At 39.0% G+C, this 23,401-nt stretch overlaps 1 protein-coding gene and 1 long non-coding RNA gene across 9 annotated transcripts in view; one reads left to right on the top strand and one right to left on the bottom strand.

Annotated features, from left to right (window-relative positions):
* The window catches only part of LOC105488704 (NLR family pyrin domain containing 14), a 78,010-nt gene extending 65,800 nt beyond the window's left edge, over window positions 1-12,210 (top strand). For 5 of the 6 annotated variants that reach the window (XM_011753019.3, XM_011753025.3, XM_011753018.3 and 2 more), the window contains 2 exons: window positions 6,148-6,318; window positions 7,036-7,920. In XM_011753019.3, the coding sequence (XP_011751321.2) occupies window positions 6,148-6,318; window positions 7,036-7,171 (307 nt within the window). In that variant the 3' untranslated portion in view covers window positions 7,172-7,920. Of the gene's footprint in view, window positions 1-6,147; window positions 6,319-7,035; window positions 7,921-11,605 lie in introns of those variants that run through there. The other variant, XM_011753024.3, reaches the window with a different exon arrangement.
* Window positions 124-22,656, bottom strand: LOC105488703 (uncharacterized). Of its 3 annotated transcripts, XR_011610875.1 has the most exons (7): window positions 22,527-22,656; window positions 19,651-19,711; window positions 15,042-15,202; window positions 13,453-13,515; window positions 10,267-10,343; window positions 7,235-7,350; window positions 124-600 (listed from the first exon to the last, which is right to left on the bottom strand). It is a non-coding gene; the product is annotated as an uncharacterized lncRNA (long non-coding RNA). The 3 variants fall into 3 exon arrangements; XR_011610877.1 differs by lacking the exon at window positions 7,235-7,350; XR_011610876.1 differs by lacking the exon at window positions 19,651-19,711 and having other exon boundaries at window positions 22,527-22,614.
* Between the last annotated feature and the right edge of the window lie 745 nt (window positions 22,657-23,401).

The raw sequence follows: 23,401 nt of genomic DNA, 5'->3' as shown, positions 1-23,401 counted from the left end.
GAGGTCACTCTAATTTTCGATTTGCTGTTATATTTTATTTGGTTAGCCATTGCACTAGTTTGATTAAGCCAGGTGAGCAGTCTCACTGGTAGTTGTAGCTGTCTCATTCTCATACATGGTATATTCCAAGGCTGTTCTGGCATCAAGAGAAGCTTGCAGATTTGTATCGAATTGAAACAAGGTTGTGCTAGTGATTGTATTTGTATACATATGATAAGGCTCCATATTGGGAGGCTGCTATTGACGGCATCAGGCACAGCAAAGTAGTTCAGGACCTGCTATGTCTATATTAGATTTTCTGTTTTCATAGTGTATAGACAGGCATAACAAACCAGGTTGTGGGTCAGTCTGTTAGCTGCAGTTGCTGCATAGACTCCATGGACCACATAATTATTTTGCCAGGCTGAAGTTTTGGATCTAGGTGAAAAAATAGAGCACGAATTGTTCTCCTCACTCGCCACACCTCCAGGTTCTAAGGTGTTCCATTCCAAATATTGTTGCTGCTCTTCCCCTACACCGATGAAATCAGTTTGTCCCATCCTAGTGGCTAGAACTTCATCTATTCTCCAATTATCCTTTACTTGCATGGAGACCTTCGGTCTGGAGGAATCATACAAATGGGAGAGAAAAACATCTTTACAATATTTACAGAAACCCATTATATCTTATACATTATATTCTAATTCTATATTATCTCTGAAATATCAAAGGCAAATTATGAAGCTTTGGAGCCTCTAATCTACCTTTTAAAAATATAGGTAGATGTAACGTTTTATTTTATAATTTTCCTATATACTCATTTTTTTTTCCAGCAAAAGGTATTGAAATTTTTCTCCCCTCTGCTTGGTAGGGACATCTTTGTTATAAACCACATTTTCATTGGTGCATGAATCTGTTCCTGGGTTCTGTTTTCTCTTCCACTGACCTGTTTGTAATTCCCAGTTCTAACAATGCTGTCTTAATTAATATAGCTCTATATAAGCCCTGGTACCTACTACAGCGAGTATTCCCATCTTCCTAAAGAGAATTTTGGCTCTCCTTCCCCTTTACATTGGCAAATAAATTGGAAATATCAACTTATCAAGTTACATACATATGCACTGCCCCCCAACCTACCTATATGTTGGTGTCTTGAATCAAATTGCATTTATTCTATCAGTGAGTCTCCTGATACACCAAAAAGACATATCTCATTTATTTAGGTCTGTAATAAAGCTTAGTAATTTTTTCTTGAGTGGTCTTGTATTTTGTTGCTGGTTAACTTTATTCCAAAGTGCTTGCTATATTTCATGCTGTTGTAAATGATTGTTTTAGTTATTTTTTTCATTGTGTTTATACATAGAAACATAGGATTTTTTAAAAAGTTGGTTTCTTATCCAATAGCCTGCCACATTCTCTTGCTTATTCTAGTTGCTAATTTGTAGATACTTTTGTATTTTCTAGGTATACAATCACATCATTTAGGAATAATACAATGTAGTTATTTTTTCCTTTTCTGTTCTTACATTCTTTTTTTTCGTTTTTTATATGCCTTAGTAACTGTTAATATATGTGATATAATGTTAACATGTCTGGGGATAATGAACTATCATATGTTGTTCCCAATGTTTAAAGCACAATTTCAGTGGTTCACCAATTTATCAATTTAAGGAAATTGCCTTCTACACCTAGTTTGCTAGGAATATTCTTTTTCTTTTTTTAAATTATACTTTAAGTTCTGGGATACATGTGCAGAATGTGCAGGTTTGTTACATAGGTATACACGTGCCATGGTGGTTTGCTACACCCATCAACCCATCATCTATATTAGGTATTTCTCCTAATGCTATCCCTCCCCTAGCCTCTCATCCCCCAACAGGCCCTGTTGTGTGATGTTCCCCTCCGTGTGTCCGTGTGGTCTCATTGTTGAACTCCCACCTACAAGTGAGAAGATGGGATGTTGGATTTTCTGTTCCTGTGTTAGTTTGCTGAGAATGATGGTTTTCAGCTTCATCCATGTCCCTGCAAAGGACATTAACTCATCCTTTTCTATGGCTGCATAGTATTCTATGGTGTATATGTGCCACATTTCCTTTATCCAGTCTATCATTGATGGACATTTGAGTTGGCTCCAAGTTTTGGATATTGTGAATAGTGCTGCAATAAACGTATGTGTGCATGTGTCTTTACAGTAGAATGATTTCTAATCCTTTGGGTGTATATCCAGTAATGGGATTGCTGGATCAAATGTTATTTCTGGTTCTAGATGCTTGAGGAATCGCTACACTGTCTTCCACAGTGGTTGAACAAATTTACACTCTCACCAACAGTGTAAAAGTGTTCCTGTTTCTCCACATCCTCTCAAACATCTGTTGTTTCCTGACTTTTTAATGATCACCATTCTAACTGACATGAGATGGTATCTCACTGTGGCTTTGATTTGCATTTCCCTAATGGCCAGTGACAATGAGCTATTTTTCATGTGTTTGCTGGTCACATAAATGTCTTCTTTTAAGAAATATCTGTTCATATCCTTTGCCCACTTTTTTATGGGATTTTTTTTTCTTGTCAATTTGTTTAAATTCCTTGTAGATTTTGAATATTAGCCCTTTGTCAGATGGATAGATTGCAAAAACTTTCTCCCATTATGCAGGTTGCCTGTTCACTCTGATGACAGTTTCTTTTGCTGTACAGAAGTTCTTTAGTTTAATTAGATCCCATTTGTCAATTTTGGCTTTTGTTGCCATTGCTTTTTGTGTTTTAGTCCTGAAGTCTTTGTCCATGCCTATGTCCTGAATGGATTGCCTAGATTTTCTTGTAGGGTTTTCATGGTTTTAGGTTTTACGTTTAAGTCTTTAATCCATCTTGAGTTAATTTTTGTATAATGTGTAAGGAAGGGGTCCAGAGCCTGTTTTCCCAACACCATTTATTTAATAGGGAATCCTTTCCCCATTGCTTGTTTTTGTCAGGTTTGTCAAAGATCGGATAGTTGTACGTGTGTGGTGATATTTCTGAGGCCTCTGTTCTGTTCCATTGGTCTATATATCTGTTTTGGTACCAGTACCTTGCTGTTTTGGTTACTGTAGCCTTGTAGTATAGTTTGAAGTCAGGTAGCATGATGGCTCCAGCTTTGTTCTTTTTGCTTAAGATCGTCTTGACTATACGGGCTCTTTTTTGGTTCCACATGAAATTTAAAGTAGTTTTTTCTAATTCTGTGAAGAAAGTCAATGGTAACTTGATGGGGATAGCACTGAATCCATAAATTACTTTGAGCAGTGTGGCCATTTTCATGATATTCTTTCTTCCTATCCATAAGCATGGAATGTTTTTCCATTTGTTTGTGTCCTCTGTTATTTCCTTGAGCAGTGGTTTGTAGTTCTCCTTGAAGAGGTCCTTCACATCCCTTGTAAGTTGTATTCCTAGATATTTTATTCTCTTTGTAGCAATTGTGAATGGGAGTTCACTCATGATTTGGCTCTCTGTTATTGGTGTATAGGAATGCTTGTGATTTTTGCACATTGATTTTGTATCCTGAGACTTTGCTAAAGTTGCTTAGCTCTGAAGAATTTTGTCAAATGTGATGAATCACATTGATGTATGCATTATATGAACTTTGCATTTTTGGAATCAAACCAACTTGGACATATCTCCTATGTACATTGTGTAATTTACTTTATTAATGTCAATATTAGTGACAGCATTTAACAATTTTGTTCATAATGGACATAGGTTATAATTTCTTTTGCAGTCTTCATCAAGTTTTTGCATCAAAATTACCGTATTTTCATGAGTTCAGGAGTGTTCCTTATCTTTTAGTTTCCTGAGAGAATTTTTGTAAGATTGGAATTACTTCTTCCTTGAATTTTGTAAAAATTTCTGGTAAAGCTGTCTAACCTGGAGTTTCTTTGTGTGTAAAATTTTTGACTTCTGATTCAATTTTTTAAATAATTAGGTTTTCTCTTTCTCATAGAGTACTTTTGTTAAGTATATACTGTTGATTTTATCTATTTCATCTAAATTTTAAAACTTATTGGCAAGCATCTAATATTATTTGCTTAACTTCTTAATCATCTATAGTGATATGTTTTTTCTCATTTCTGATATTGAATTTGACCCTTTCTTTATTTTTGTATTCAAAGAACACAACGTTGATCCACTCTGTTGTACATCTGCATTCTGTTTCATTAATTTCTGTTTATATCTTATTTTTTCTTGTACTTTTGTTGGGTTTATTTTACCATTTGCTAAATTCTCGAGTTGGATGCTTAGACATACATAGTCCCTTTCTTCTTCTCCAACAAAAATATTTAAGGTTACAACTTCCCTTCAAATGACTGCATTAACTTAATCATAAAATTTTGATATTGTATGCAGTATTTTTGTTATTTTTGAGTCCACAACATTTGTAAACTTACCTAGAACTTTTTTCTTCAACTAACAGATTATTTTTAAACATACTCCTTAATTTTCAAATACGAGGCTTTTCTTTTTATATTCAGTCTGTAGAATTGTTTTCTGAGAACATACTGTGCATGAGTACAGTTCTTTGAAGTTTGTTGTCATTTGCTACATGACTTTTTAAACATACTTAAGAACATGAAAAATTGTTATTTCTAATTTAGTTTTTAGTTTTTCTAAGTACAGGGGGTTTTTCTGTCATGTCTGGCTTTTTTTTTTTTCTTTTTTGGGCTGGGGGCGGGGGGCGGGGGAGGAGTGATGAGGTCTTACTCTGTTACCCAAGCTGGTCTTGAATTTCTGGCCTCAAGCTACTCTGTTTCCTTGGCCTCCCAAAGTGCTGGGATTACAGGTGCCAGCTACTGTGCCCAGGCAGTTGCAGTATTCTGTATCAGTGGATTAAGATTATTAATTCTGTTTAAACTATCTAAATTTTAGTGACCTTTTTCCCAGATAACTCAGTTACTGTGAAAAATGTTAAAATTTTCATTAAAATTATAGATTTGAGTCTTTCACTTTGCAGTTCTGTTCGTTTCTGTCTTCTATATTTTGAGACTGTAATTTGTGACTGAAAATATAAAATGATTATATTTCCTGATGAATTCATGATAACACTTTATGTTTTATGATGCTTTTTCCACTAAGAAAGATTTTGTGTGATATTTACATACCCTGTCTCATAATTAGTGGGACCATCTCTTCATCACATAAATGTGATCACTTAACAAAAAAAAGTTTCGTATGCTCAGCATCTGTATAGGCACTCAGTTGTTCAATGGCCAGGTAAACATAAGGTAAAAATTAGATTCAAATTGTTTAGGAGAATGTTAGATGCAGAAGGTTGAGTTTGACATGCTTCCTCAGTTCATGTATATACTATTATCGGCTTGTGCAGAGGCCCTTGACTGACAGATGGGTGGGTTGGTTAATTTATCTCAATTAGCCATTTTCTTTCCCACCTATAGGCAGCTGACCTAATGTATTCAAAATATGCCATAGAATTGCATTTTTATTTGCATCAATGGCATGATGCTAGAGACCTTATTATGTTTCTTGCTTATTTTATTTTATTTTATTTTTTTGATACTGAGTCTCATTCTGTAGCTCAGGCTGGAGTGCAGTGGTACGATCTCAGTTCACTGCAACCTCCACCTCCTGGGTTCAAGCGACTCTCCTCTCTCAGCTTCCCAAGCAGCTGGGATTACAAGTTCATACCACCACCCCCAGCTAATTTTTGTATCTTTAGTAGAGACGAGGTTTCACCATGTTGGCCTTGTCAAACTCCTGACCCCAGGTGATCTGCCCGCCTCAGCCTCCCAAAATGCTGGGATTACAGGCATGAGCCACCATGCCTGGCCTATTCCTTGCTTTATAAACACTCACTACCAAAATTCCTATATCTAGTTATAGTGATGTATTTTTAGTGATGTTCAAGGATTCAACTGCTTCATAGTATTTTGTAACATGAGTGTATGTTTTATTTATTCCTTAATAATTACGAATTTGTAATTCATGATTTTGGAAGGGATAAGTTCAGCCTGGAAATATCTGGTAATAATGAATATTATAGGTGCTTATAGTCCTTGAATTTATACTGTGCTCATTTTTTAAAGTTTCTGGAATTATCCTCCATTCTGAGTTCACAGATCTCTTGTGGGCTTTGTTGTGTCATCGAATAAATTCATTTTTGTCTTTTGTCTCTCTTCTCTACAGGTTGGAATACTGTGGTTTGACATCTCTCTGCTGTCAAGATATCTCCTCTGCTCTTATCTGCAACCAAAGACTGATAAAAATGAATCTGACACAGAATACCTTAGGGTATGAAGGAATTATGAAGTTATATAAAGTCCTGAAGTCTCCTAAGTGTAAACTACAAGTTCTAGGGTAAGTCTCCATTAGTTTCTCAGGGGGAGCATTTCCTGTAAGGAAGGATTTGGGGAGCCACTCATTTACTACAGGCCTCAGAATCAACCTAATTATGTATCCTTGGGTATTTTCTAGACACTTATTTGTTTTTCTCTCATAGAACACTGAATTTTGAGAGATATAATATAGCACAGTAGTTGAATATTGAGCACCCTGAAACCAGCCTAGATGAGTTTGAATTCTGTCCCTACCACTTACTAAATGTTTAATTAAAGCTAGTCCCCCATTGCTCTTTGTTTTGATTTGCTTATCAGTAAAATGGGTGAAATGATAAAATCTACCTGTAAGGTTATTATGAGCATCTGAGTCAATATAGACCAAGTACTTAGAATGGTGCCTAGCATAACAATAAACAATAAATGTGTTAGTTGTTTTCATTATTATCAGTAGTAGTATTAATTTTGTTTGGATAGCAAAAGGCTCTTGGAGGATCCTTTTTAATTTTAATTGATTTCTCTTTCTCTTCTGTTAATTTCTTCTATTTTCCTTCAACTGCTGTATCTCCCTCACTATATCTCTCAGTTCCCTTCCCCACTCCTCACCCATGTTGTAATATTCTCTCTCTATTTTAACAGAACAGTTTTTTTTTTCTCTTGAAATAAATCCTTTACAGAGAAAGTGGAGGGCTGTAGGGAAATTGAATACAGGAAAAGAGATGTTCCCTTGTTTTCTCAGGTTGTGCAAAGAGGCATTTGATGAGGAAGCCCAGAAGCTGCTGGAAGCTGTGGGAGTTAGCAATCCACACTTAATCATTAAGCCAGATTGTAACTATCATAATGAAGAAAATGGGTCTTGGTGGCGGTGTTTCTGATTTGAAGAAACTGACATTCCTTTAAAAATATAAATATAAATACATACATACATAGATACATACCCAGACTTGGGTGCTTAACTTCAGATACTCTATGCCCAGAAATTGTGCACTTGGCAGCTGTCAGATACCCACTTCTCTGTAAAATATCTGTTCTACTTCACACAGTGGTTGAGAGGCTAAAATAAAATAAAAAGCATAAAACTCTCTGAAAAGTATAATATGTTTTTAATTGGATACAGAGCTTAAGAATGCGGATAAGGGAATCCTGGATATGAGGCTGGAGGATACGGACAGGGAAGATCAGTTAAAGTGCCTTGTTTTTTCCTTACTTCCACTGACATGGCTTAGCTCACAGCCTCACTGTCTCTGGCACCTTTTATTAAAATGTGTCTCCATGTGTGTTCTTGGGATCACCAGTGTCAAGATCACTTGGGTATCTGTCTTAAAATGGAGATTCCTGAACCCCACACTAGACTTACCAAATCAGAATGTCTGGGTAAGGGTCCTTGGAAACCAGCATTTTGATAATTTCCCAGGCAAATTATTAAGTATACTAATAGTTGAGAATCACTAATTTCAATAGAAATAGGAGTCTACTTCTACAATGAACACTTTCTATAGCTTATTGTAAAGATAAGGAGGATTAATTTCCTTTAAGGGATTATAAGGTTATTTGGGCTAGAGCTAGAAAGAGAGTCTTTCATTTGGCAAAAACATGACACAATAAAATTTTTTTGTGTGTGAAAGACTGTTCTGGTTATTTATTGGTTGTATAACAAACTATCCCAAAACTTGGTGGCTTAAAACAATAATGATTTTATTAAATCTCATAACTTGGATTGGAATTCAGAAAGGGCCCAGCTGAGCATTTCTTATACTCCATAAGGTATCACTTGGGGTCCCTTGGTGGTATTCACCTGGCAACCCGATTGCTCTGGAGGTCCCAGATAACTTTTATACGTCTGCTGCCTTGGCAGGGAGGGCTGAAAGGCTGGGTTGAGCCAGACCCCTCTTCCTGTTATCAGCCAGAAGACTAGTGATTCTCAGCAGTTTTGGTCTTTGCCCCCTCAGAGGAAAGAATTCAACTGAGAGGCAGAAGTAGGTTTAAAGCAGAGGCAAAGTTTATTAAAAAAAAAAGCAAAGTACACTTTAAAGAAATCAAGCAGGCCACTTGAGAGATTCAAGTGCCTCTCTTGATCCTTGGTTTGAGACTTTATACATTGACTCGTCTTCCAGGCTCTTCTCCCCTGCTGATCCTTCCCTTGGGCAGGTTGTTGCTTGATTACCCGTGTGCAGTGGCCTGCCAGCACTTGTGAGGGGTCCCGTGCACAGCGTGTTTACTGAAGTTGTATGCATGCTCCTTTGGGACGACTTTTCCTTACTGGTCATATACAGGAAGGTCATATACAGGTCAAAGTCCACCATCTTGCTCCCCTTTGCACACACTTGATACTTTATCAGGGATTGTGGTTCGCTGGCTCCAGGTGTTTTCTATCTGTTGGAGGACTCCTTTCCCTTCTGGTGGCAGTTGTGGCCACTTATTGTCTCAGAGGGATAGTTTTATGCTCACCTGTCCTTCACCTGATGAGAGCCAGACATTTCTGGGGGCCCTCCCTTGTCCTGTTCATTATCTCAGAGGAAAAGGTTTATGATTGCTTGACTATGGCTCAACCATTGCTTGGCATTCCTGGGGGGCCTCTCTCCTACCCTGCTCTCATATCTGTCCACTTACTCTAGCATTGCCTCTAGTCTTAGGACCTCTCCATGTGGTTTCCGCAGGGTAGGGATTCAGGATTTCAAAGGGCCAAGAGGAAGCTGTCAGTTATTTTAAAAGCTAGGCCCAGAACTGGCATAAAGTCACTTCCATAATCCTCTATTGGTGAAAATAGTACAGGCCAGCTCAGATTCTAGGGCAAACAATTGTTGATGGGAGTAGTGTCAAATAATTTGTGGCCTTCCTTAGTTCACCACAAACTTAATGTTTTTCTCCTTGTCTGTGGGAGAAAATAAAGCCTCTTAGCTTATTGTAAGGCAAAAACCAACACTTTTTCTTTGATAACACTGTCAATTCCTGCACAGTTCTGGTCACCAAAATATGTGGGTTTATACCACACCAAGCAATTTTCCAAAACCAGCTGGGTGTCCTATAATTCAATTCCATTCTGACATTATCATCCTGGAGGTAGCATCATGTCCCACAGGTGAAGATCTCAGTCCCACAAGACTCTGCCCTATTTGAAGTACCAATTGCAAGTTCCAGGTTGTGACCTGTACTTCTGACAAACTGGCCATAAGTCAGGGTTCCCACAACTCTCTTTTCCCTGGGTTCCATAATTTGCTAGGATGGCTCACAAAACTCAGGGAAATACTTATGTTTACCCATTTATTATAAGAGAATATTTCAAATGATACAAATGAACAGCCATATGAAAGAGACACATAGGGCGAGGTTTGGAAGGTTCTATCCCTGTGCATTTGGCTTGTGCCACCTTCTCAGCACATGGATGTGTTTAGCAACCAAGGAGCTCTCTGAATCCCATCTTTTAGTGGAAGCTTCATTAGGTAGGCATGATTGATTAAGTCAGTGGCCATTGTCATAAACTCAACCTTCAGCACCCCCTTGCTTCTTTGGAGGCTGGTATGGGGAGTGCTGAAAGTTCCAACCCTTTAATCACATAGTTGGTTCTCCTAGCAACCAGCCCCCATCCTGAGACTATCCAGGAGCCTCCAGCTACCAGCCATCTCATTAGCATACAAAAACACTTATTGCTTCAAATATTCCCAACGTTTTGGAACCTGTGTGCCTTGAAAGGGGCCAGGAAATCACACTGTATAATATCCCGTGGGTCAATGTGGAGGACTGGAGAACAGACCTTGGCAGTCAGAGGGGGCAAATGGTTTTCGTAAAAATTTGCAAGTAATGTTACTGGGGCTTTTATCCACACAGAACAGTAATACTGCTGCTGACATTTGGCATAGGTGATACATAGAGAGGTGGCTTTACTGAGATTGATTCCCAGTGAGGACAGTCTTGCTAGTTAGAGAAAGCTAACCAGCGCTATTATAACAAACACAGAAAAGAAAGTATATACCAAAGTGGCGACTTCTTTCACGTGATAGCCTTGGGCCAGTCACCATCTCATCCTTCACAGACAACAGGATTTCCAAGCTGCCCAAAGAAAAATCCAACAAAAGTAAATGTTTCTTAAGATAATTTCTACCAGACTGTCAGAAAAAGGAAAATTCTTATATTTCTGAAACCATTTCAGGGCATTATAGAGGAAGACAGCTTTTCTAATTGATTTTTTAAAGATGAAAACTATTGATAATAGAGCCTGACAACCAAAATGAGTGATTGAGGCATAAGTCTCAAATCGTCAAGATTTATTGAGCCAGCTTGAGAATGCATCTGGGAAAAATAGGGGTCACAGGTGCATCTGTGGCTGTTTTTTCTTTAGAGGGTCTCAAAAGGTTTAGTATTTATATATTTTCCTTTAAAAAGGGGATGTGGCAGTGAGATTAATGATTATATAGTTTTCAGACTTTAGTACCCAGTAAATCTACATTTTATATAAGGTAAACATTTGAAGAAAAAAGGAATACAGGAAGCAGATGTCTCAGGAGTGAAGGAATAATTAATCTATGTCTTTTTGGCGTACCTGGGAAGATAAACTAGTCATTGACATTTTCAGTGTGGAGTCTTTTGAAAGGGCTGGTTTCTGTTTAGACTGTAGGGAAGAAAGCCTAATGTTAGTTAGCTAAGGGAAGGGAATAATGTGGTGTGTCTGACCTCCCATCTCTCCTGACATGAATGGGAACTCAGCTTCTGAGGTTTTTCCAGAGTTCCCTTGGCCAACTGGGGGTCCATTCAGTCAGTTGGGGGCTTTGGATTTTATTATTTCTCAAGCCTAATGGCACTATCAAGAAATTTAAAGATGAATGTCACTTATGACTATGCAAAGACCCAGTATTAAAATTTTTGAACATTTCAACATTTAATTAAAATATACTATGATTAATGTGACTTAGAAGTGCAAGAGTGGGCTGATGTTAGGAATATTATAATTTATCACATTAATTGGATGGTGAAGAAAAACCAATTACCACAATTTATGTTGAAAAGGTGTTTAATAAAATTCAATCTCTTTGTGGGGTAGTTTCATAACATGAGGAATGTTTATCTTAAATTAATAGCAATACACTTAGAAGCATTAGCACTTAAATGTTAAAAACATGCCTGGTGGTATAACTGAGCCTATGTTATAAAAATCATTATGTGTTCATTTTACTTTGTCCTTTTCTTCTTCCATGCAAGCAAGCATGGAGTATAGAGTCATTTTGAGAGAATATAGTCACTAGTAATTGTTTAACTTCATATCCTAAATTCTGGGGGCAACCAGCAGGATTAATGGACTCGTTTTTCTTTTAAAGAACAATGATCCTTAGGTCATGCAGACCTCCTTGATGGCATGCAGAAGTTTGATCACCCTAGAGACGCAGACAACTTTGATGATCGGGGATCTCCCCTCCTGCATATCTACCTTACTCATAAAAGCCCACAGTTATGTTGAAAGGCAGGTCAGATTTGAGAGCTCATCTCTCCTGCCCTCTCACTTTAGCCAAATTGAATAAACTTTTCTCTGCTCCTAAGTGCTGATGTGTCAGTGTTTTACTTACTGCACATCAGATATATGAACCTAAATTTTGGGGTTCTACAACAGTGTCACTGCTGTAGAACAGTGGTGATGGTTAGAATAAGTCAAATGAAAATTTTGATATTTTGATCATTATGGATATTTTTGCACTAACTTTTATCTCCAAAAATAGTATTTCTCTTGATTACTAAGTTTTTTTGTATCTCCTTAAATTTGTGCATCAGGCAAGTCACTCCCCTCATGCTAAAATCAGCTCTGGGGAAGAAAGGGTTTGCAATTTTAAACAGAGTCGAGTTGGATTGTCAAAAAAGCAAATAGAGTCTTCAAAACTAACTTTAGTTTTTTTATTCTTTATGTTTTATCTTTGTTTTCTTTTTAATATTTTGTGAATTGTTACTGCATTATTTCTGCTGTCTTTAAATTTATTCTGTTAATATACTAACTTCTTAAGTTGGATTCTTCTGATTCCCAGCCTTCTCTCTTTTATTATAAGCATTAAGGCTATTAATTTCCCTTTACATAGCTGATCCTCTCTGGCCACTCAGCTCCTCTTCCTGCTCCTTACAGAGCTGGCTCTGGATGATCCCTTAACCAGCAGTTGAAATATCACCTCCTCAGAGAGGTTGAGCACTCCATCTTATATATCACCATCTCCCCCTCCCCTGTCCTACCAAAGCACCGTGTTTCTTTTTTTTTCTGCCACTATCACAGATATGTAATTATTTTATTTCCCATCGCTTATCTCCCTCATCACAATGTAAGTTCTATGAGAACAGAAACTATGGGCCTTTTCTTCACTGTTTTATTCCAGCCTACAGCACAGTATCTTCTTGCACATGTGGGCTATGATTCAAGAATGAATGAATGAATGAATAAAAACTGATGAATGAATGAAGAATGAATAGAAGCAAAAGCATCCTACTCTTCCAGGGAACACTTGTATTATTTTCCAACTTCCCAGCAACTCGGTGAAGTAGGTGATCTGGTTATCATGGGAAGCCCCACAGACTCCAGCAGCCTGGGAAGTCACTGCCCAAGACACCTAGCTCTCTGGAGACTCCCTAGAATCGCATCCAGTGGGAGTCCTGGGATTCTGTCCCAGGGTGCCCCACATTTCTGGTTGTATTTTTACATTTCTTTGTGTGTGATGAATCAGCTCTCAAGCCCAGACCTTCCACTCCTCCTTCTGTGTCCCTGAGCCAGACGCCCTCAAAACTCAGTGCGGGGCGCCTGGTAGGGGCATGGATGCAGCTGGAAAGGAGGTGACCCCAATTCTGCTCTCCATCACCAGAGAAAGCAGGACCCTGGACAGCGCCAAGCGCCCACAACCACTAGCATTCCTCCCTTTAGTTCTCAGTTCCTTGCCCACAGGGAGCAATTTCGCCAATCTGAGCCGAGGTCCCAGTCTCTGAAGCCACTCTTCTAAAGACAGAAATGAATTCCTGAAAAGTGGATGCTTACCGTTCATTGAAGTAACATAAATATATGTGAATTAAAAGTCAACCACTCTTTTGGTTCATACTGTTTGAATAAATGAGGGTGTATTAGTCGGTTTTCACGCTGCTGATAAAGACATACCTAAAACTGAGCAATTTACAAAAGAAAGAAGTTTAATGGACTTACAGTTCCATGTGGCTGGGGAGGCCTCACAATCACGGCAGAAGGTGAAAGGCATGTCTCACATGGCTACAGAAAAAAAAAAAGAGCTTGTGCAGGAAAGCTCCTCTTCTTAAAACCATTGGATCTTGTGAGACTTATTCACTATCATGAGAATAGCATGGGAGAGACCTGACTATGTGATTCAGTTACCTCCCACTGGGTCCCTCCCACAACATGTGAGAATTCAAGATGAGATTTGGGTGGGGACACAGCTAAACCATATCAGAGGGGGTGCCCAGTAGTCAAATTCATAGAGACAAAAGAATGGTGGTTGCCAGGGTCTGGAGGTGGGGTGGGGGGACACTGGGGTTGTTTAATGGGTATAGAGTTTCAGTTTTGCAAGACAAAGAGTTCTAGAGTGTTTGCACAACAATGTGAATGTACTTTACTGGACTATACATCTAAAAATGAGACGGAAAATTTTATGTGCATTTTTACCACAATTTAAAAAATAAATTGAATTAAATTAAGTTTAAAAATTGAATTAGGCTGGGCGTGATGCCTCACGCCTATAATCCCAGCACTTTGGGAGGCCAAGGCGGGCAGATCATGAGGTCAGGAGATTGAGACCACCCTGGCTAACACAGTGAAACCCTGTCTCTACTAAAAATACAAAAAATTAGCTGGGCATGGTGTCGGGCATCTGTAGTCCCAGCTACTCAGGAGGCTGAGGCAGGAGAATGGTGTGAACCCAGGAGATGGAGCTTGCAGTGAGCCGAGATCACGCCACTGCACTCCAGCCTGGGCAAAAGAGCGAGACTCTGTCTAAAAACAAACAAACAAAAAAAAAATGGAAAGAGAGATTAAACTATATTTTAAAGAAATTAGAGGGCTGGGCATGGTGGCTCACACCTGTAATCCCAGCACTTTAGGAGGCCGAGGCGAGTGGATCACCTGAAGTCAGGTATTTGAGACCACCCTGGCTAGCATGGTGAAACCCTGTCTCTACTAAAAACACAAAAGTTAGCCAGGCATGGTGGTGGGTGCTTGTAATCCCAGCTACTTGGGAGGCTGAAGCAGGAGAATTGCTTGAACCCGGGAAGCAGAGATCGCATCATTGCACTCCAGCCTGGGTGATGAGTGAAACTCCGTCTCAAAACAACAACAACAACAAAAAGATTAAAACTTTTAAAAACTAGTAGGTATCCAAATTGGGAGTCCCCCTCCCTACTACCGAAGAATTGTGGGGTGGTATAGAGCCATGGGGTTGCTCCTCGTGTCTGGACCATTGAACCAGAACTCAATCCCTGAAGATAGTGGAAACAAAGTAAGGGTCCCAGGCCACAGGCACTTGGCTCTGCTGCAGGGAAATTTCCCTGACCTTTCTAGTTGGAAAGAGTCTCCTTTAATTGTCTTAGGGACTTATAGCCTGAGGAGATAGGGATTTGCAAGACAATTCTTTGCATTCTCCAACTTTTCCTTGTCAGGACATAGCCCTATGCAGATTTTCTGGGGGGGGCCAGGGGAAGGTGATTCCTCTTTCTCTATGGTGGATACACTTATCTTCCTCATCTTGGAGCTTCTCTGCCCCCTAAATTCCCATCTAGAGTTACCTGTTGCAGTTACTCTCTTGGAGGATACTGAGTCCAATGTAGCCACTAAGATACTCTGTAGAGAATGCCCCCTCTTTGCCTGGTTCTCGTTCCTTTGGTGTACTCTTCTTTGTTCACCGATATTCACACCTTCACTCATCATTCATATCTACCACAATTCTCTGCCATTAGTTGTAAAAGGAATAAAAAATAGTCATTCTTTGTCATGGTCACACAGAGAACAGTGTATAAACACATAAAATATTCATTGATTATATTTTTGCAATTTCAAGTATTATAAGTATACATTAAATTATTACTTAATTTTTCAAAATAAGTGGTCTAGACCACGGGTGTTAGAATTTATGAAGCCCATATATGTTAGAACCTCTTCATTGCAGTTGACTTGTGTTGGAAGCAAATGCTCAGTGCCACAAAGAAGAACTAGCACTGAGACAAAGGACAAAGGGCCTCTCAGCAAGGCAAATTTACTTCTGCAGAAGGGTATATCTCATGTATGGAGCAAGGGCGAGAGCACATAGAACAAATGAAAGCAGGGGTTTTTATTATCTCTAATGCAGCTTCTGTTTCTGTGTCTTTCCCCTATTGGCTAGGGTTGGACCCCACAATCTAAGCTGAACCCGGTTGGCTAATTTGAAAAGTGCAGGAATACAGTTACACTGGTGGGAAGGCAGGAAGATCAGTGTCAGTGTGAGAAGCCATTGTGATGGGAGGGGTAATTCATAGCATGGGTAGCAGATGTGGAATGTGGGCTCTATAGAATAGGACTGGCAGGAAGGTTGTTTACCAGGGAAGGGGGAACACAGAGAGTAAGGAAGTCTGGCTTTGAAGGCAGGAAACAAAGGACAAGGAAACTTCAGCAAGCTAAACCTTTGAAGAAGAATTTCTTACTGTATCTAACAACTTGCCAACTGTTTAGGTATCCTGGGGACCCCATTTGCAGCTGGCATCTGAAGTGAGGGCAGCCTTATTGGGACTAAACCCTTAAAGTGTGGGTCTACACTAATTCCTGGTACTTAGTGTCAGAATAGAATTGTAGGACACATGGTTGGTGTTGGAAAATTAAGAATTGCTGTTGGAAAATGATATACTATCTATCCTTGATTACTACAGTAGTCTCCCAGCCAACTTGGGGGCTCCTACAATCCCCTCAGATTCAATAATTCACTAGAACCATTCACAGGACTCAAGAAAGTACTATACATTTTGTCATGAGCAATGCAAGGTTAGAAATGACCAGGTCCATGCATGTGTGTGTCTTTTCACAATGTCAGACTTTTATTGATGCTATTTCAATCACAAATGCCACCTGGAGTTCCACGGAGACAATTCTCCATAGCACTTCCTGTTTACTCCCTAGCCAGAGCTATGGTCACACAGGTTCAAGTCACTCCACAAGTCAGCCAATATGGCAAACCATACATAGTAGTGTGCTTAACCAATATTTAAATGTTATATGTTAAACATTTCACAAAAGCAAAATAATATTTATCACCAAGAGGAAAAAGAGAAATGTAAGAGTTAAAGAGGAAAGAAACATGAAATATGGCTTGGCAGTCAAAGACAGGTTTTCTTTAGTTAAAACATGAAAGGTGCTCCTGGCTGATTGTGGTCAGCAGCACTTTCTCTTACAGACTAAGAGTATATATTGGTTTTAGGGTGAGGGAGCTTATCACAAGCTTGGAATGTTTATGTGTGTGGAGAAGTTTATGGCGGTGTTGGAATCTCTCAGGGAGGACGGGAGGTTGTCTTGCGGCAGAAATCTTTCTGGCCCGGAGAGGGGTTATCTCAAGGCTGGAATCTTCCTGGTCGGAGGGGTCTTATCTAGGGGCTAGCATGTCTTTGGTTGGGGAGGAGTTTGAAATGTTTCTGGTTGGAGATGTTATTTGTGGTTTATGGTCATGCTGACCTTAGCCATTAGGCTGATGCCCTTTGGATTTAGGCAGTTTTTTTTTTTTTTTTTGGTTTTTTTTAAGGTGAACTTTAGAATTAGGGCCTCGACCAAGATGGTGATGCTCCTGCTCTATCAGATAGGAGAAATGGTTAACGAATCAGTCCAGGGAAAGTGAAGAAGAAAGAGTCCTGGTCTGAGCCAAGTGGTCTGGGTGGTCTGTTGGTCTTGCAAGGCAGAGTCTTTTTTTTTTTTTTTTTTTTTGAGATGGAGTTTCACTCTTGTTGCCCAGGCTAGAGTACAATGGCACGATCTTGGATCACCACAACCTCTGCCTCCCAGGTTCAAGTGATTCTCCTGCCTCAGCCTTCCTGGTAGCTGGGATTATAGGCATGTGTCACCATGCCCAGCTAATTTTGTATTTTTAGTAGAGACAGGGTTTCTCCATGTTGGTCAGGCTGGTCTCAAACTCCCAAGCTCAGGTGATCCACCCGCCTCAGCCTCCCAAAGTGCTGGGATTACAGGCGTGAGCCACCACGCCCAGCCCAAGGCAGACTCTTTGACTGCAAGATAGTATCACCCAAGATGGCCATTTTGAGCTGCTCAAGGGCTAATCTTTTATAGTCACGTTGTCCTTTGATGAGAACTGATAGTGGAAGAGTTCTTGTTTGTGTCTTTATGTGATTGGATGCCATCTTTTTTTTTTTTAATTTGCTTATTAAACAAAACATCCTTGTTGGCAAAGTGTCCTATGAAATATAAAGTGGAGTCTTTTTCTAAGATGGAGTTAGTTATGTCAAGGGTGCTCTATACACTTGTGATTACAGTTTATTATAAAGGATAGGAGGGAACATCCAGATGAGGAGGTACATAAGGCAGGGAAGGGGGAAAAGTGTACAGTTTCCATGTTCTCTCTGGCATGCCACCCTCCCAGAACATCCATGCGTTTATCAACCTAAAAATTCCCTAAATCCCACTGCTTGGAGTTTTTGTACGAGATCTCATTATATAGATGTAACTGATTAAATGATTGGCCATCAGTGATTAAACACAACCTCTAGTGCCTCTCCTCTCTCTGGAAGTCAGGGTGGGAGGTTAGGGCTAAAGTTCTGACCCTCCATTCACAGAGTTCGCTTCTCTGGTGAACAGCTCCCATCCTACAGTAATCCAGGGCCCCGACTATAAATCACCTCATTAGCATAAACTCAGGTATGGTCAAAGGGGCTCTTTATGGATAACAAAAGACAGTCCTACCACTCAGGAGTCTCCAAGGGTTTTAGAAGCTCTGTACCAGGAACCAGGATAAAGACCAAATATATATATTTTTATTATATCACAGGATACCCCTTGGTCTTTGAGCATGGAGCAAAAGGATTGCCTGTCTGAGCAACATTTTGAGGAAGGAGTGTGGTATAGGAATAGGAGGCTTTTAACTCATTTTTTCCAATTCATTTGACTATTGGTATTGGTATTATAATTTTTATCAACAATGCAAGTGTAAAACAATATTACATTATGGTAGATGTAACTAAAAAATTAAAAGTCAAAAAATGCTGGCATACTAGTAGAGTCCCATTCAGTCCTTAATAATTAGTTCAGTCTATTATCATATTTCATGAAAATGTCTCCTGGGATGAGGTCACTCCAGTTTGCAGGCTTTCATTTGATCCTGCCTAGTTCCAATACCAGGAGTGGTGTCAGCAATAGATGGTTTCACCCTTCGAGGCATCAGATATAACTGAGTAAAAGATAATAACATCTTTTGCTCTGAGCCTCTTTCAAGGTGTTAAAGTACTACTGAGTTTCCCTCATTACAGAACCCATTTTTTTGTTGCATTATCCTCATCTACTATTTCTCCTTCTCTCCATTTATACAAAATTTTCTACCTTTGGAAGTGACATTAGGTTCAACCACTGTGCTGGTCTAATTGCAGGCAGCAATACTAATCTAGTAAGTACCTCTCCATCAGCCCACTACCATTCATATAGGTAGTGTTAAATAGTTATAGAAATGGGCTATTTTTACCATTAGACAATATAATTGCGTTCACAGTCAATCCCATTATTTCTAGATGAGGTGAAGGCACAATCTGCCCCATCAGGCCCACAGAAATTCTGACATAAAGTTTAGAATGCAGCTATACTTTATTGTTTAGGAATCATCACTGCCTTCAGCACTTGCAGTTGCAGCCTTGAACCTGTGGCCATGAAGTAGGAAAAACAAAGTTAAGGTGACATGGGGAAGAAAGTATAGTCATCAGTCACCTTTCCTGTGGGAAAAATTGCATAGTCATACCAGCATCTTCTCCCACTCCCTATCCTGCTGATCTACCAGAAAACCAGGAATCTATCTAGGAGACTCTTGTCTCCTTGTTGAGTGTGAGCACACATTTGCAAAGGCGTGTAAGCCAGCTCTTCATGCTTTTATATTCTCCCATTTTAGGCAACCAGTGTTTCAAATGCCCATTCCAATTCTCTATTGAATTATTATATTACTCTGAGGAAAATACCTCTCTGCCCATTCTTGAAATTATAGATTGTGAAAGGTGTTTCTCAGTCTGAAGAAATGTTACTTGGTAGTACAAATTGATGCAATATCTTATATTCTGATTCTTTGACTGTTCTCTGAACATTTGCATCTATCACTGGGTAAGGAAAGCCAAGTCCAGTGTCTATTCCTGTCAAGACCCACTCATAGCCAGCATCAATCCCACCTACCAGCTTGTTCAAGGTCTTCTCCCAGGAACTGTTGACACACAGCCATCTGCAGTGTCTATCTCTTATTTTTGGAAGACAAAACAGTTTTTAGTGGTATTTTGTGCTTCAGAGGTACAAGAAGAATATGTCTAGAGTTAATCCATCTCTACATTGCTGCAGGCCCCCAGTGTCCCCTCATTTCATGGACCCAGGTGGCCACTTCAAGCAAGCATACTGGGATATCTACTGGTCAATTGCAGTCACCTGCTGAACCTACAAATGTATTCTTCTGTTGGGTGTCAACGTGTTCTACCTTAATGCACTCCTCCCCAAATTCCCTTGCTGGTTTTCCTATGGGTATGCCTTTAATAGGCAGTTTTCCATTGCTCTCTGTCTGGCCATATGGTCAGGCCACTGGTCACCATCCACAAAGCAGTAAAAACTCAAGCAGGGGATTTTTATCTTTGTTCAATTCTTCCATCACTATAAGGAAAGTAACACATAATATTTCCCATTAAACTGGTTTGTTTTTATGTTCTTCAAACATAGAGGTGGTCTTCCAAATAGGATGCTGTCCATTTACCTTGAAACTGCTATTTATAAACCAAACAACTTTCTGCTGGTCATTTGAGAACTATTCACAGGGTACTATCCATAGTATAGAATCTGACACCTCCTCACAATATTCCAAGTCAGTCCTGGGGAAAAGAATCTACCTGCTCCCCCAGTAGTGTATTCCTATTGTGACATAAGAAATATGTTTCATTTCTGCTCACAGTTACTGACACAGAGGTCTTAAAACCTTTGGAACTTCCTGGGAGATACGAGTACCCTTTGTTTTATTGAGGTGACCCTTGGCGGGCTCCTGGATAGCTTTGGGATGGCCACTGGTCACCAGAAATACCAAGCCATGATTAGAGGTTGATAATTTTCAGCCTCACACTCCATCCTCCAGGGAGGGGAAATGAGCTATAGATTGACTTAATCAATTGTTTCTGTGTCGTGAAGCCTCCATAAAAATCCCAAAAAGGCTGCCTTTGGAGAGCTTCCAGGGCATAATGTCCTTAAGGTTCATCCATGTTGTAGTATATGTCAGAATTTCCTTCTTTAAGGCTAAATAATATTTCATTATGTGTATATAGAATAGTTTCTTGGTATTTATGGGGAATTGGTTACACGACCACCAAGGATACCAAAATCCAAGGGTGCTAAGTCCCTGATACAAAATGATGTAGTATTTGTACATAACCTGCACATATTCTCCCATATACTTTAAATCATCTTTGGATTACTGATAATACCTAATACAATGTAAATGCTACAGAAATGTTTTTATAAGGTATCGTTTATGAAATAGTGACAAGAAAATGAAGTCTGTACATGTTCAGTACGTACACAGTGTTTTGTGAAATATTTTTGATCCTCAGGTGGCTGAATCCATAAATGTGGAACCCACAGATATGGAGGGCTGACTATGCTACATTTTTAAATTAATTAATCTGTCAATGGATACTTTCATTGCTCCTACTTCTTGGCTATTGTGAATACTGTTGCTACATGTGTGGGTGTACAAATATCTAAGAACCTGCTTTCGAATCTTTTGGTTATATATCCACAAATAGGGTTGTTGAATCCTATGGTAATTCTATTCCTAATTTCTTGAAGAACTGTTAACTATTTTTAATAGTTGCTGTACCATTTTATACTCCCACCAGCACTACACAGGGGTTCTAATTTCTCCACATCCTTACCAACACTTATTCTTTTTGTGCTTTTGACAATAACTATCCTAATTGATATAAGATAATAAGATTATTACATTTTCTTCAGTCATGGGGCAGTTTCAATTAATGTCTGAGATTGAGCTAGTAATCGACTCAGATGTAAATTCTCCACTTCAAAGTCCCTGTAGTTGTTGGTTGGAGGCCCTCCAGGCTTTTGCCACAAGCCCTAATCTACCCTCCACACGGGTCCATTGTACACAGAATTTGTGCATCCTAGCACTTCAGGTTTTATTCTACACTGTGTGGGCTTGAACAATCTTGTTCCTTCCTATTTAGCAAATATAATCAATATTGCTTAAAGGTGGAATTTATATGCCTTGTGTTTTATAACACTAGGCAGGGAAGCATTCCCCAGTCAGACACAATATCCATTCCCAAAATACATTCAGGTAAAAGAGACACAATCATTTCACATAAAGCCCATGTAAGCATTCCAGTTTTCACCCAAACTTTGATATTGATCCTATCATTTTTTTGCAGAGCAGAGACCCTGTTTTAGGGGCCTGTGCAACCCCTCCCCTACAAATATGGAAATAAAGGAAAATCTGGAGTTCCTTTAAGGGAAATTCCATGCACCTAGCTAGCCCTGAGGAATGAAGTGAAGGAACTTCATCAAATTCCTTAAATGAATAAGGAAATTAATAAGCAAGAAAGTAATAGGAACCTAAAACAATAACCATGGAAGTTAGAGTCAGGAGATTTTTTGTTCCCCTATAGACACTAAATATAATGTCTTAACATATGTCCCTGAGTTGTCTTTCCGAAACCCAGATCCCACCAAACAATTCCACAGGCAGGTAGAACTCAGATAAGAGGGAACTGAGGACTAAACTCTGACAATCATTTTTTGTTCTAAATATCTTCCTGAGGGGCCTGGATGGAGTCACACTCAGGAGCCAAAGCTCATTCTTCTCTGCTGACTGCAAATTCTCTTCCTTCACCAACTGCAAATCAGAAAATCTTTGAATCTACCTATGACCTGTAAGCCCCCCGACTTCAAGAGCTATCTCTCTTTTGGGCCAACACCAATGTGTAACCTCCATGTATTGACTTATGATTTTGCCTGTAACTTCTGTTTTCCTGAAATTTACACTTTCCTTTAAAAATCTTTACCTGTAAGCCATGAGGGAGGTCAGAATTTTAGAGTAGCTGCCTGGTCTTCCTTGCTTGGAGCCCTGCAAATAAATGCCCTCCTTTTTCCTGCTGCACACCTCGGTGTGGATATCTTGTCTTATTGTGCCAGGAGAGCATATCTCAGGTTTGATTAATAAGTGGCACAAGTGAACCATCTGGAGTGATGGAAATGTTATAGATTTTAATGTGGGTCATGGTTACATGGATATACAAATATATAAAAGTTAATCAAGCAGTAACTTATAAAGATTTACTTATAAAGTAAATCTACTTTATAAGTAAATTTATTTATAAAACTTGATTTTATAAGTAAATTTATAGACAGCATTTTTAAGTTAGCATTCAATAAAAACATTAAGGGCAGTCATTCAAAAAAGTAGAAATAGAAGGCATAACTTCTTCCATAGTAGAGGAAAAAGAAACAAAGACAAATCACTTATTACAAGAAAAGGCATGAAAGATGGAAAAAAGGAAGAGGAAAAGGCATGGCTGATAGCAAAGATTTAGGAAGAAATCGCAAAAGTACTGAAAGATATAAGCGTCACACAAAATGGACTAAGGAAAAAAGATTTTTACGAATGATGAGGATCATTACATAAAAAAGGTATTCACCAGAATACGTAGCAATTCTCATTTTTTATATATCTCAAAATATAACCTTAAAATACATGAAGCAAAAACCAGACATAAAAACAGAGAAATTTACAAATCCACAATTATGGTAAATTTTAAGAGAGTGCTAGTGTTTGCCAATTCTATCAAATAAAAAATAAGTTAGAAAAGGGAAGATTTAAATACCACAAAATAAGAGAGAACTTTGTCAAACATTTAGAGAATACACTTTCTGCTCAGTA

Source organism: Macaca nemestrina, chromosome 12, assembly GCF_043159975.1.
Source record: "Macaca nemestrina isolate mMacNem1 chromosome 12, mMacNem.hap1, whole genome shotgun sequence".
NCBI classification, from domain to species: domain Eukaryota; kingdom Metazoa; phylum Chordata; class Mammalia; order Primates; family Cercopithecidae; genus Macaca; species Macaca nemestrina.
The sequence above is the reverse complement of the archived record's forward strand: the minus strand, read 5'-3'. Positions and strand labels throughout refer to the sequence as shown.